The 14,550-nt window shown below is 41.6% G+C and overlaps 2 protein-coding genes across 3 annotated transcripts; one reads left to right on the forward strand and one right to left on the reverse strand.

Moving 5' to 3' along the window:
- Window positions 1-63: 63 nt before the first annotated feature.
- On the reverse strand, window positions 64-1,154 carry tcta (T cell leukemia translocation altered). The gene is made up of 3 exons (XM_052075675.1): window positions 792-1,154; window positions 650-701; window positions 64-564 (listed from the first exon to the last, which is right to left on the reverse strand). The coding sequence occupies exons 1-3, from the start codon at window positions 1,000-1,002 to the stop codon at window positions 522-524; spliced, it is 306 nt and encodes a 101-aa protein (XP_051931635.1). The 5' UTR covers window positions 1,003-1,154; the 3' UTR covers window positions 64-521.
- A 1,800-nt stretch (window positions 1,155-2,954) lies between these two features.
- mon1bb (MON1 secretory trafficking family member Bb) lies at window positions 2,955-14,170 on the forward strand. 2 transcript variants are annotated; one of them, XM_052075637.1, is made up of 6 exons: window positions 2,955-3,126; window positions 7,272-7,366; window positions 8,884-9,420; window positions 9,749-10,541; window positions 11,495-11,642; window positions 12,616-14,170. In XM_052075637.1, the coding sequence occupies exons 2-6, from the start codon at window positions 7,288-7,290 to the stop codon at window positions 12,841-12,843; spliced, it is 1,785 nt and encodes a 594-aa protein (XP_051931597.1). In that variant the 5' UTR covers window positions 2,955-3,126; window positions 7,272-7,287; the 3' UTR covers window positions 12,844-14,170. The 2 variants fall into 2 exon arrangements, with proteins under 2 accessions (XP_051931597.1, XP_051931598.1); XM_052075638.1 differs by having other exon boundaries at window positions 2,957-3,126; window positions 8,887-9,420.
- Window positions 14,171-14,550: the final 380 nt, after the last annotated feature.

Below are 14,550 nucleotides of genomic sequence, written 5' to 3' on the forward strand. Positions count from 1 at the left end.
ATAATTAAAACCAAATATTGAACAATTCCATTTTTGACCTAATGTTTTTTTTTGGGGGGGGGGGGATTAAGTTGAAAATTGAAATATGGGCTAATCTTCTATCTTGGGTTAATATTTTGATGTGATGCCAGAGGAGTAGTGCCGCATGTCATCAACTTGCCAAGATTATTTTCCCACGACCCACGCCATCTAATGTGAGTAAATCGTGGCATTCAAGTTCCATTCGCACTTAAGGGATCCCTCGGGAAAAAATGGGGTTTGGGGTCCATTCATCCCTGCGAACACCTTTGTCATTGGCTCACATTATCTGCAAAAACCACAGAAGATTTTTCCCAATATACAGTGAGCCACTATACTGAGTCTAGGCATCTTGTTTAATAATCAGACACAATATTTATAATCAATTGTGTATTTACAATCGTGTTCTAGGAGCATGTAAAGTTTATAAAAACTGACGACAAACCCTTAATAGTCAGAATTCGAAGGTGCATTCACTGTCTCTGGGAGTTTCAGATGTCTGGCTAATCCCGATGAGATTTGAATGGTTCCCCCGATGTGCCCCCCCTACAACAATGACAAAATGAGATTACGCTCTACAAAAACACCATAACAACACAGAGTAACACACAAATAGTGTGGGGATACCTACCGGCTCCCCAGGCCAGTTGTTTTGTCAGGTGTACCCCCGTTTTGGCCGCTACCTGAACACAACAACAAGATAGCAAATCAGATCAACCCTATTACCGCTACCCGAGCAACCGGGTAGAAATTCTAGAAAAACAAATGCTCACCCTGGCGATAATACATGTCGTTCACCGTGTTGCCGTAAACCTTCCAAGCAAAGTGAATAGCCAGGAGACTGAAAATCAACCAGGTGAGGAGGATTTTGAATATAGAGACTCTCAAGTCGTTGGCGAGCCAGTCCTCCGCGAATTCGGAAAGAAACGACAAGCAGCCGTCGGCGATACGGGACAGAAATTCAAAGTCCCAAGGCTGCTCCATAATGCCCGGTTACTTCCCAGCGTTTGTCGTGTACATAGACAAGTACATTTGTCGAACATCGCTCGATCGGTAGAACAACAAACGTCTCTCGCTCGCCAGAGCGAAGCAGGCTTCGCTGGCTACGGAAGTGTGTTGAGGGATACTCAGTGACGTTATGTAGCTCCGCCCGCCCTTTTCTTATTTTGTTTTTCTTTTTTAAAATTGATAATACACTATAACACATAGTTGACCCACGCTATTCGCGGCAAAATTCACGTAAAATTGACACTCATTATAGATGCATAGGGGTTGACAAAAATAAAATAAAAGGAAAGAAAATACAATAATACAATCCGCGGATAGGTGTGCAAAACCCCCAAGTATGCTGTGGTCCACCATCAAGCGTAATCCTTTGTTGTGCACAGTATGTAGTTATCTCAAATGCAGCACTAATGGGGAAAACATAAAATAAAATAAAAAAATCAGTCACTTTCAGTCACTTTCATATTAAAGAACATTTAATATGAAGACATCAAGAATTGTTAGTCATATATATATGTTGTGTAGTCTGTAGTGTCTTCTAAATGTTTTTGTAATGAAAACTAAAATGTACGCTAATGCGTACATGTTACTCTATTAAAATTCATAAATTGTACATTCCAGGAATGTTCCCCACATGACGGTGATTTATGCACTTTGTGGAAAGATTCTTGAACATGTTCAGTGCATTTTTTTTTGTTCAGAAAGACAATACCGTTTTTCCAAGATTTTTTCCAAGAGAGCAAACATTTACAGTTTGCTCATTCAGCTTGATTAATTCTAATATTCTCCTCAGTATGGATTTTTTTAATTGAATGAAATTCTTTAATTTGGTAGGGCATGCTTTTCTGTGAGAAAATCACGATAACTAAGGTCAGAATCAGAATCGCCTTTATTGTCATTGGCATACAACGAAATTTGGGTGCCACTCCTTAGTGTTCATCTTCCTAACCGCTTGATCCTCACTAGGGTCGCGGGGGGTGCTGGAGCCTATCCCAGCTGTCTCCGGGCAGTAGGCGGGGGACACCCTGAATCGGTTGCCAGCCAATCGCAGGGCACACAGAGACGAACAACCATTTGCACTCACACTCACACCTAGGGACAATTTAGAGTGTTCAATCAGCCTGCCATGCATATTTTTGGAATGTGAAAGGAAACCGGAGCACCCGGAGAAAACCCACGCAGGCCCGGGGAGAACATGCAAACTCCACACAGGGAGGCCGGAGCTGGAATCGAACCCGGTACCTCTGCACTGTGAAGCCGACGTGCTAACCACTGGACTCCCGGGCCGCCACTCCTTAGTGTATTTCAGGAAATAAAACGGAATAAAATAAAATAAATACAAAACTCAACAACACACATGAAATGAAATGGATCAGATATTGCTCATTATTGCATAAGTGAGGTAGTGAGTTTAGGTTTAAAATGCAGTAGCTTTGATTATTTGGTGGTTATTTATTGCAGAAATGACTCTAGGAAAAAATGTATTGGCCGTTTTGTTCTTTCACTTAAATTATGTTTTTATCAATCATATTTTCGAGATAAAATGTTGTCTTTGATTGGGTTTGGCCTCTTTGGAATAGTTAATTCGATAGGTGACATGCTACTTTTACTCTAATATGACTTGTTCCAAATCAATGACAGATCTGTATTTGTGTGTGTGTGTGTGTGGGGGGGGGGGGGGGGAAATACGTTGCGTTGCATATTTACGGTGGAGTTATTGGCGGATACGGGATGATTTGACGTAGTTTAGGTAGCACATTGCCAAATCAGGCGAGCCATTACATAAATAAGCAATACTTGTGTTTTATGATTACAAATGTATATTCTCTTTTTTTGTAACGCCTTGTTTAACATTTCGACGTTTTGAAAAAGAAACCCGCTCTTGGCGCCGTTTAAAACATACTTTGAAGGCGGGGTCGCCTGGAGTCAACGAGCGACCCGATTGGCTGAATCAGCGCTGACGTAAGTGAACCCGGATGCATTGCCTGCGAGAAGAGAGAAGAGTTTGCTTTCTTCTCATTGACGGGTAGAATCAAGGCTGATGACCACCGAGACTTCATGTAGCATTTTTAGGAATTCTGCTTTCGTCTGTACCTAAACAACGTAAGTTCTACCTGTTGTGGTTGTGATTCCGGCTCACTTGGTTTGACGACTCTTAAGCCTGGGCTTAAATTCAACTGTGTGTGTGTGTGTGTCGCTTGCTAGTAGGTCACGCTAACCACTGGCATCAACATTTACTGACTTGATATACATATGTGCTAAGAATTGAAAATACAATTTCACCGTGGCGTGCAAGATACCATCAGACAAAAGGGTGCAAGTGAAAGCAAATTATTAACGAGAGGTTAGCCTCTTGGCAGCCGCTAAGTCACGGTTGAATACAGTACTTGTGTTTGTTGTGAGGTATTATCTAGACGTGCCAAGCTAATTCCATAGAGTACTCGATGTGATAATACTGTATTCCACCAGCACCTCTGTCGTCATGTGACGCCACGTTCGTAAAATTGCTGCCATTAATGCATGGTACTGTACAGGAGTCTTGGGATGTCTGCTTTGGTACGACCGCAAGTTGTCAGACCGCATGTCAGAAAATGTAGCGGTACTTTGGCTGAGGTTTAATTCCACACGCGTGTGTAATTGCTTTTTAGTGTATTTCTTGTGGCGGTGCAACAGGAGGGTACTTGGAAAAGAGGGCACGTGTAATGATAACCATAGAACAAAAAATTGAACTTGCCGACACACAAAAAAGCATCTTGCTGCTCAGTATCCATTCATTTTCTGTAGAACTTGTTCTCATTAAGGCTACGGGTTAGTTACACCCTATCACAGTTGACTTTTGTCAAGATAAACTGGACCCACCCAGGACTGGTCAGCAGTCAGTCACAAGGTCTGGAGCAGTGGTTCTTAACCTGGGTGCGATCGAACCCTAGGGGTTCGGTGAATCGGTCTCAGCGGTTCAATGGAGCCTCTGCCATGACGGTTAAGACACACCCAACGCAAGATGTCAAATAGTTATGATATGTCAGCTTGGCCATCACTGGCTGCAGATGACCACATGACATTGCTTGTCCAATCAGTGCTGTGGGAAATTCGCTCACTTGTCACCGTGTGACTGTCGTGATAGTACGTAATACAATTTAAAAAAATATACTTGGGCCATGTAATTTTTATTACTTTTTTTGTTTTTAATAAATGTGTGTTTTAATGTCTTGAATTTGTAAAAAAAAAAAAAATCAACATTTTATTTTTCACTAATGACATGCATATGAACTGGTTGGGTTCGGTCCTCTAACAAGGATAAACCACTGGTCTAAAGTGAGCAAAAGGCAATTTCCATTTTTGACTGGTCGAGATTGAATCACGGATGGGCTATATCCCAGATACCTTTCAGAAAACATTGTCCACACCAAGCCGGAGTTGGTGACCCAATTTGTGAGATAATATATTTGTTCCCTCAAAATCAATCAATGGATTTGACTATTTACAATATTGCAATATAATGCAGTGATAAAAAATAAGCAACCTTACTAAGATTTATGCTGTCAATGTATTTTGAGCAGTGAATACCATATTGGCCCAAATATAAGACGACCCCCTCTTTTTCAAGACTCAAGTTTGAAAAAAGACTTTTTGAACACCAAATTAATATTTATACAGAAAATAATTACAGTATGTCTGAAACAAATGATTTAAACAATATACTGTATTTGAGAGAAAACATGTTATTTTGCCTCATTCAAATCTAAAGTGCATTCACAATCGTAAATTAATGGCTTCTGTCTTTTAAAATGTAAATTACATCATAACTTCTCCTCAGCTGCCGGTTAACCTGGCCGATCTTCGACCCACTTTTCTCAAGATTGTCACTACGTTTCTCCATTTTTTCTCCTCTATTATTTTCTTCTCTTTTCATTCTTACCGCTATTTTTATTTTTATTCTTCGTGGCAGTGGTTCACTTTGGCCTGGGGAGTCAAGTTCAGCATTCGCGTCATTGATATCTGGCGCCATCTAGCGTCGTGAATGGGTATAACGTCTAGACCCCGAATATAAGACAAACCCCTACTTTTTCTTGTCTAATTTCAATGTAAAAACACCGTCAACATATCAGTGGAACCTACCTTATACCCTTAAAATGCATTTGTCTCAAAAACAGTCATTGTCAATATAAACTGGCAGAATGTCAGTACAAAACAGTACTGTTTAATCTAGTTCCATGCTGTACGTATTCCTTGCCGAATCACCCATTGTGTTGAACCAAGCGAATTTGGATTGTAATGAAACTTGGTGCACTTGTTGATAGTAATGGCACAACAGTAAATGTCAAATTTAAGTCCATACGGAGCCGGGGTTTGTGAGCTATGCCCCATCGAATTTTAATATGTTTGGCAAAATGGGTGTGGCCGCCTTCCTTTTACCCCTTATATCTCGGGAACTACTCTTTAGATCTTCACAAAATATCTATTGTTGGAAAGGGAATTCAACAAGGAATGCACATTTTCCAAACTAATTCTCTAAATCATGAGTTTCAGAGATGTAAGATTAATTGTTTAACAGGAATAAGGACTCAGAGTAACCATACCCTAAGATATTCATTGAATATTTGTTGACTATTCAATGAATTAACTGACTTATCAATTATATTCAATGCATATCTGAGTGTACGGTTACTTTGAGTCCTTATTCATAGACTAGTCAATAAATAATGATGTGGCGGGTCGGAGCTGGCTCCTGGGCCTTGAGTTTGACACCTGTGATTGAGAGTGTTCCATTAACCTGCCACGCATGTTTTTGAAATGTGGGAAGAAACCGGAGTACCCAGAGAAAAACCAACACCGGCACGGACGCGGGGAACAGGCAAACTCCATACAGGAAGGCTGCACCCGCAATTGAACCCTGCACCTCTGCACTGTAAGGCGGACATTCTCACCATTCGCCCACCATAAGAGTTAATTCACTCATTCATTCATCTTCCAAGCCGCTTGATCCTCACTAGGGTCGCGGGGGGTGCTGGAGCCTATCCCGGCTGTCTTCGGGCAGTAGGCGGGGGACACCCTGAATCGGTTGCCAGCCAAACGCAGGGCACACAGAAACGAACAACCATTCGCACTCACACTCACACCTAGGGACAATTTAGAGCAGGGGTGTCCAAACTTTTTGCCATGGGGGCCAGACTTTATGTGTTAAAATGTCGGGGGGCCGACCTTGGCTGACATTCTTTACATTGAACAACAATATTGTTCAAATAATTTTAGTAAGCCAGTCTGTTTCACATTTCCATTTTTATTTTTATTTCAACAATCTTAAGAATTTCTTTTGGTTCATTTGAAACGGGTATATCACATTCATTCATTCATTCATTCATTCATTCATTCATCTTCCGAGCCGCTTGATCCTCACTAGGGTCGCGGGGGGTGCTGGAGCCTATCCCAGGTGTCTTCGGGCAGTAGGCGGGGGACACCCTGAATCGGTTGCCAGCCAATCGCAGGGCACACAGAAACGAACAACCATTCGCACTCACACTCACACCTAGGGACAATTCAGAGTGTTCAATCAGCCTGCCACGCATGTTTTTGGAATGTGGGAGGAAACCGGAGCACCCGGAGAAAACCCACACAGGCCCGGGAAGAACATGCAAACTCCACACAGGGAGGCCGGAGCTGGAATCGAACCCGGTACCGCTGCACTGTGAAGCCGACGTGCTAACCACTGGACTACCGGGCCGCTATAAGAGTTAATATTTAAGGAAAAAATTGTTACGGTCATGTGAACCACAAGATCAAGAGGTTGAATAATAGGTCAAAACCTAAATTACTCAAATACGCACCAATCTTCCAAATGTTTGTAGATTTGGAATCCTTGCTGAATTTCCTTTCCAACAGTCCAACAGTGTTTTGTTAAAATTGACTCCGTAATTCCTGAGATATAAGGGTTTAAGATGGGGTTGGCCATGCCCCTTTCTGCTGAAAATATTAAAATTCGTCGGGTCAGAGGCCCCCAAACCCCTGTTCCGATTCTCCTAAAATCAATCAGTGAGTCTAACATTTTTGTCTGATGTGGGAGGAAGCCAGAGTACATGGAGAAAACACATGGAAACGCATGGTAACTCCATACAGGAGGACCGAAGCTGGGATTTGAACCCAGGGTCTCTTGACTGTGAAGCAGATGGGCTTGCCACAATTGGCACCCTGCTGCCATTGGTTTTATTTGTCCTTTTATTTATATGTGCGTTTTTTTTCAAAATCTCCAGTGACTGGGATGGTGTCATGGACGTGGACAATGATCAAGAGGGAGAGACACAGGGAGTAAAGATTTGTGGTTCATCCTTAGAAGTTAACACAGCAGGTACAGTATTCCTCCATATATTTGCAGTTTACGATTCACAAATTCACCTTTAATTTTAGCCTGGGTTTTTTACTGGCAGTTATGGAGAATCTTCTTATCACCATTAAGTAGGGCTGAACAATTTTAGGAGAAGATTGAATCATGATTTTGCTGTCAGATAATTGCAATATTTTGATTCAGTTCGCAATTTTTATCCAGTCAAGAGCAACATTTACAGTAACATTTAGAAACGTGACAGAAAATTACATCACACCGTCAAAATCTTAAAAGCTAATATTCTAATCATGCACAGACACAAAGAAGGCTATGTGAGGTTTTTAAAAATGGTTCATAAAGCAAGACCTACTGCTTGCCGTAATAGTGTTTTTAAAAAAATGTTTAAACCACAAATGTTTCACATTCTGTACCAATGTATAGTACTGTATGTGTTCTTAGTTAGAAAATATAAGATTACACGTCAATATTTTTTCCCAGATTTTTGTCAGAGACTTCACTACCAGTACTCTAAATGGAGGCTGAGGGCTGAGCAATATGGCCTGAAATTCATTTTACAATTGAAATTGACTCACTCGACTGCAATAGGTAGTGCAAAAGTATACAAATCATGAGCAAGAATTTGCAAATGGGTTATTTCAATGTTTCCCATAGCATTTACGTCTCCATTTTATGCTCTCATTGCTCGGTATTGCATGGTTAGATATTCCTCATCCACAACGCACAAGGGTTAAATGCTACTGTACTTATAGGAGTCGATTTGATTTGCCGCCAAGGATGAGAGGATTAGTTACAGGGAGGACGGTTTTAATATTTCACCCCAGTCATTGTACTGTTATCGCTACGTGTTAAATACTATGAGTATGTTAACGCAGGTCAACAGCAAGCCAAACTCATTTATTCATGAGCCAGGAAACTGAGCGTCTTGCGCCTTTATTACGGTCTTGACGGCGTACAGTGAACAATTGTGACATCAGCTCAATGAATTGTAGAGTGGAACTGAAATGAACAGATTTATAACATGCATTAATATCGTGTACACAAGTACAACACAAATCGTCAGGTGTTTAACAAAGGACATAAATGCAGCTCAAAATGTGATAAACAATGCATTTTCGCAGCACCTTCACATGCTAATTAGCTTGTTAGCATCAATTTAGCATCGTCGCTACGTTGTTAGTAGTACTCTAAGCTAGCGAGTTTCCAATAACAACAATTGAGGGAAAACAATCTCCGAAACACATTTCTAAATAATGATAAACATGAGCAGACTTACAGCCATTGCTTTCGAAGGTGAAACGAAAGGAATATAACTCAGGAGGACCAGTTGCTCCAGAGTTATATTATACTATATATAGAATATATATATATATATATATATATATATAGTTATATAGAATTACTATTAATGAAATGGCCCGAAACATTTACTGTGGGCAGAACAGTCATGAACTAATAGTGTTGCAATTGATCTTTTCACCTTCTCATGACATATTCTGTTTGTCATTGTGTTTTCATTTCAGCAGCAGACACCTTGGCAACCTCACTTTCGCTTTTGGGTAATCACATGTTTCCAGATCTAGTCGCCAGGAAGGCGACTTGTGAAGATGAGCGGGCACAAGATGTCCCAGAAGAACCCCCTCAGGACACAGAAGGCTCTCTTCCTCTCCAAGCAACCGAGCCAGAAAGTCAGGAGGAGCATCAGGACGACGTGGCGGACGGCACCCAAAGTGACTCTGGGGAATTTGTTGTAACTGTGCTGGCCAAGGCCAAGTTGGAGGAGCAAGGCCTCGGCGTGAAGGGTCACTCGTCACCACTGTTGGAGGTGGGAATCCAGGAATCTCCGCCGGCCGCCCACGGCGGGTCCCACCGAGACGAAGATGTGACGGCAGAAAGCTGGCGGCGGCACAGGAAGCACGTTTTTGTGCTGAGCGAAGCCGGAAAGCCCATCTATTCACGCTATGGCAGCGAAGAAGCTCTGTCGTCTACGATGGGTGTCATGATGGCACTGGTGTCCTTTGTGCAAAGTGGAGATAATAACATACGCTCCGTATACTCAGGTGAGTGTCACTAAAATACACCATCTGTGGGGACATAATGGCATTTCATATTATCATTTTATTTCACATTACTATTTTTTAAAATAATAAAGCCCTTTCTAAATAAAAGAAAAAAAACAGAAACCGTTTTTAATGGTATAGAACATGCTTCGTTTTGTAGTGACGTTACAACAAATTTATTCTCGAGCTTTGAAAAAAAATAATGACCAAAAAACACTGGACTTTTTTCTTTTCTTTTCTTTTTTTTGCGGGGCGGGGGGGGGGGGGGGGTGTGGGGGGGTAGTATTTTGAATTGGACTTAATTGTGTTTTTTCTGCATATCCATCAGAGGAGCACACAGTGGTCTTCCTCCAAAAAGGCCCCCTCGTATTGGTATGCGTATCCAGCAGCCGACAGTCAGAGCAGCAGCTGCGCAGCGAGCTCCTCTACGTCTACTACCAGATCATCAGCATGCTCACACAGGCCAGCATCTCACGAATCTTTGAACACAAGAAGAACTACGACCTGCGGCGGCTGCTGGCAGGCTCGGAGAAGATCCTGGACGGCCTCTTGGACTTGATGGACTCAGACCCCAGCTTCCTTTTGACGGCCGTGCATTGCCTGCCGCTCGCCTCCTCGCTCAGGGACTCCCTCAGCCAGATTTTGCAGAAGGCCATCACGCCCAACCTGGTCTTTTCTATCCTCATTGCAAAGAACCAGCTGCTGACTGTGGTGCAGGAGAGGGCAGTCATTGAGGATGCCCGACTGGAGCCCGCCGACATCCACCTGCTGCTCAACCTCATCGGCGCCTCCTCCGCTTTCCAGGCCGGCGAGATCTGGACGCCGATCTGCCTTCCGCTCTTCAACCCCGACTGTTACTTCTACACATACATTTCGTACCTGGACCCGCCCGAGTGCACCGTGTGCCTGCTGCTGCTCTCCACCGACAAGGAGGCCTTCTACGCAGTGGCTGAGTGCAAGCGGCGTATCGAGGAGGCCATGGCAGTGCAAGGCTCGCTGGGCCTCATCGCCAAGGCGCAAACGTACAGTGTGAGCCAGGTCGGCGTCGCTGACCTCAGGCACTTCATGTACAAGCCCTTCGACGTGCCCGACAACCACCGCCAGCTCACACAGTTCACCAGGTTTGTTTGTTCTTCATCTTTCATGCTTTTTCCGTGGTGTTCTATCGCGCTTATCGTCATTATATTGTCAGCAAGTCGCAGACTAGGGTGTGAGCTGGAACCTATCCCAGCTGAGTTTTTTCCTCACAAACAGTGTCCAACATGGTTCCTAGTCAATTTGAGGATAGCTAGAGAATATCGCAGCAGACATTTTGTGAGAGAAATGCAGGGTCCACAAGGACTGGTCTCCAGTCAGTCATAGCATGCAAGTGAGGTAAAGTGTATCACAACTGATTTTTTGCGAGTCCAACCGAGACTTCCCAAGATGAAGCTATTTTGACAAGAGAAATTCCTCCCCATCTCCAGAGTGACATGGAGGAGGAATCTGTTTGTGCATGCTTTGTCGTCGAATCAAGGCAATACAAGAAACCCGTTGATTCATTTGAACAAGTAGTACGAAAGTGATCAAGTGGAAAGCATGGAAAAAAAGTGGCTTTGAATCGTGACCTCTCCTAGATGTCAAATCATGGCCAGAGACTCGAGGTGTGGGGTCAGTAAATGAGCCCCACTGTTACATCACAGTGATGGAGAAGTGCACAACAGCTCGCTCGCTGATGCACTTTCAACAATGGATGGGCTCCAACTCTGGAGACCCGACCATTTGTCTAGAACAGGGGTGTCCAAGGTCGGTCCTCAAGGGCCACTGCCCTGCCTGTTTTCCAGCTTTCCCAGGAGGATTCAAATAATCAGGATTGTTCTAATGCTGCTTCAGAGCTCACTGTTGAGCTGATCATCTGAATCAGGTGTGTTGCAGCCCAGAGAGATGGAAAACAGGCCGGGCAGTGACCCTCCAGGACCGGAGCTGGACATGCCTGGTCTAGAAGATACTGTATTTAAAACGTCAGTTTTCCAGAACATGTACTTTGGTGGATTTTTGTGTATGCCCCCAACGGTGACTTTTTTTCACCCGGCAGCCCCGAGATGGAAGCCCCATACCACACAGAGGAGGAGAAAATGAGGCTGCTGGACCTTTACCGTTACATGCACGGCCGCATCCACAGCAACTCTCGACCCCTTAAGCTCATCTACCACGTGGCCGAGAGGGAAACTCTGTTGGCGTGGGTACGTATCAGACCATGATAGTTTGGGATATTTATAGTTGCAGTTGCTTTTGATTTAATTTTGACTTTTATCAGCTTCAATTAGTTTCAATCAGTCTTTAGACTGGGTTTGTTAGTTTTTATTTTTAAATTTGTTTTTAATTTTATTTTTGATTAGTTTTTTTTCCCATGGAAGTGTGGGGTGCAAATAAAAATAAATAAAGGTTACTATTTTGTCATAAACTGCAATTCCCAAGTGGTTGCTCGACCTTCCTTCTATGGTCATACAGCAATACCGTAATCAAAACGTTTAAAATCATCCCAATAACATTCATTGACCAAGCTGAAAACAAAGGACATTTTTACTCGTAGTTTTAGGTTTTTTTAACATAAAATGTAGTTTTTGTTGGTTACCATTTTATTTCACCAATTCTAATTTATTTCGTTGATTTTCATAAATTATAACCTTAGAAAATAACTTTTCCAAAAGTCCACAAAATGTCATCTTTAATCTCACATTACAATTTTGTTCACAAAAATGCAACTTCCAGAAATGTAACATTGCAGATATTTGTCCTCCAAAAAACAATGGATATTTGAACACAGTGGAGCAACACACGTAGACAGACAATATCACAATACTCGCAGGCATATAATTCTTTATCTTCTGCGAATAACAGCGGCCTACCGAGGAGCCAAGATGGCCTATTTGTACAGTTTATCCTAGTGTCTGTATTATACTGTGGCCATGGCATGCACTCCAGTAGGAGCAACATAATGTCCCATGAACCACTGCTTTATCAAAGGGTAAATTGTAAATTGGCTGTGTCCTCTGGTTGCTCCATCATTATGGCAGACGACTAGTAGGTGGTCAGTAGTCGCCCGAGCAATGACAAGATACTTTTCTCCCTATGACAAAGCTAGCGTAGCATGACCACGACATTGAAGCTGTTAAATTACGTTTTAAAGATATTTGGTTGATGATTTTTACACAGGTGACAAGTAAGTTTGAGCTGTACACGTGCTTCAGTCCACTGGTAACCAAGGCATGCGCCATCACCGTCATCACAAAGCTCCTCCGCTGGATCAAGAAGGAGGAGGAGCGCCTCTTCATCAGGTACCCACCCAAGTACTCGACCACGCCCAACCCCGCCAAGAGCTCGCGGGGGGCCAAAGCGGAACAGACAGATTCGTCCGATAATGGCTTCCTGTCCTTGCTTTGAGGGCACCCATCGAAAGTTACATTTTGACACTCACCGGCACGGGACTCAACAGCAGAGGTATGAACACCTTGTAATTTTTCAGCCGGAAGCAGCGGTGGACAGAGCTTATTTAAGTGGTTTTACTTTAGTTTTATCAAACTATGAATGTATCACGCGGGAGACTTCTGTACCAGGATTATGCAAGCGGAGATGGACAAATCGGAACGCCCTTGCAATAAAACCTCAGAGCCCTAAAAACATTTAACCCACAATAGAATGATGATGATGATGATAATGAACTGATTGTTTATTTGTTTTTCATCACTTTAGTACAGCCCTCAGAAAATCTGAGGGAATTGGGGTCACATATAAAATTATATCACGAGAATGAAAAATGAACCTCAAAGTCCTATTTGACCGTCTTTTGGGTGGGGGAGACAACAAATTTAACAAGAAGAATCCGGTTGCCTCGATTCAAACTTTGTGACCTGGATTAATGACAATCTACACAGAACTCAAGAAATAATTAAATGTTTAGGAGCTACATTGGTATTTGTCATGTTGTGAAAGTAAGTTAATAATAACTTTGGGAACTTTGTAAATAGGCTAATGATACATTTTCCAGATAAAAAGTTGTATTTTTGCAAAAACTAAAATGTATTATTTTAGGGGTTTTTTTCTTTTCAACAAGTGGTTTTTTTTCTGAATATTTTTCCTCTACTGGTCTTCTTTTCAATATAATTTTTTTTTGAAATGAAACCTTTTTTGGGGGGCAAGTGGTAATCTTATAAGAATAAAGATAAAAAGTCACATTTTCTTCAGGATGACAATTGTTTTTTAATTCCAATTTTTTTTTCGGGGGAAAAGTCATCTTTTCAAGAATAAAATCATTTTCAAGATGAAAAGTGTTTCTTCACACAAGAAAAAAAATGTTAATTTTTTTCCTCATGAAAATTTCTATTTTGGGGGGAATTAATCTATTCTTTAAAAAAAGAAGTTGTAACACAAAATTACCGGTATATTCTTGTATGATTGACTTTTTTTCCAATGAAAAATTACATTTCACAAGATAGGCTTTTTTGGGGAGAAAATCATTTTCCCCCCTCGTTAAATTTAAACTTTAATCTCAAAATATTGAGATTACATAAAAATAACTGAGTTCTCATTATAATCTACTTTTTTCCCTCAAAATACTCTTTCAAAAAAACATTTATAAAATAAATATGACTTCCTATTAGAGAACATTTGTTTCTCAAAATCATTTTGGAAGATGATCGCTTTTTTCCCTTCAGAAAAAAATAATTATCCCATATTAAAATTCAACGATGACTTTTGTCCTAAAATAAAACTTTATAGTAGAAGATTACAGTAAAAAAGACATACCGGTAATCGACGTTTGCTTTTTTTTCAGTTAAATTTGGACCTTTTAAAAAAACATTTTTTTATGGGGGGGGAGCTTAATACCCCCTGAAGAGCAAAAAATCTCAAACAGGTGACATTTGTCTGTTACATCTCACCATAATTAAGTGTTTTGATCTGCAGCAGTCAAACTATCTGTCATCATTGCAATGTTTGTTTGCGTAGAGAATCCCACATCCTTTTTCTACGTCAGGTTTCTAAAGGTGCAGCCTCATCATTCAGTCATGTGTTGTTGGTGTCACTTTAAATAGTCTTAAGATTCTATCACAGTACAAAGAAATACCCTCCGGTTGCACTAGTATATAAGTG

Source organism: Hippocampus zosterae, chromosome 9 (genome assembly GCF_025434085.1).
Source record: "Hippocampus zosterae strain Florida chromosome 9, ASM2543408v3, whole genome shotgun sequence".
Taxonomy (NCBI): Eukaryota; Metazoa; Chordata; class Actinopteri; order Syngnathiformes; family Syngnathidae; genus Hippocampus; species Hippocampus zosterae.

Excerpts from the sequence above, each read along its gene's own strand:
- tcta (XM_052075675.1), bottom strand. The coding sequence starts at position 1,002 with ATGGAGCAGCCTTGGGACTTTGAATTTCTGTCCCGTATCGCCGACGGC. Across the intron at positions 702-791 it reads CGACATGTATTATCGCCAGG|GTAGCGGCCAAAACGGGGGT; the intron begins GTGAGCATTTGT and ends TGTTGTGTTCAG. Across the intron at positions 565-649 it reads ACAACTGGCCTGGGGAGCCG|GGGGGGCACATCGGGGGAAC; the intron begins GTAGGTATCCCC and ends TCATTGTTGTAG.
- mon1bb (XM_052075637.1), top strand. The coding sequence starts at position 7,288 with ATGGACGTGGACAATGATCAAGAGGGAGAGACACAGGGAGTAAAGATT. Across the intron at positions 9,421-9,748 it reads CATACGCTCCGTATACTCAG|AGGAGCACACAGTGGTCTTC; the intron begins GTGAGTGTCACT and ends CATATCCATCAG. Across the intron at positions 10,542-11,494 it reads CAGCTCACACAGTTCACCAG|CCCCGAGATGGAAGCCCCAT; the intron begins GTTTGTTTGTTC and ends TTCACCCGGCAG.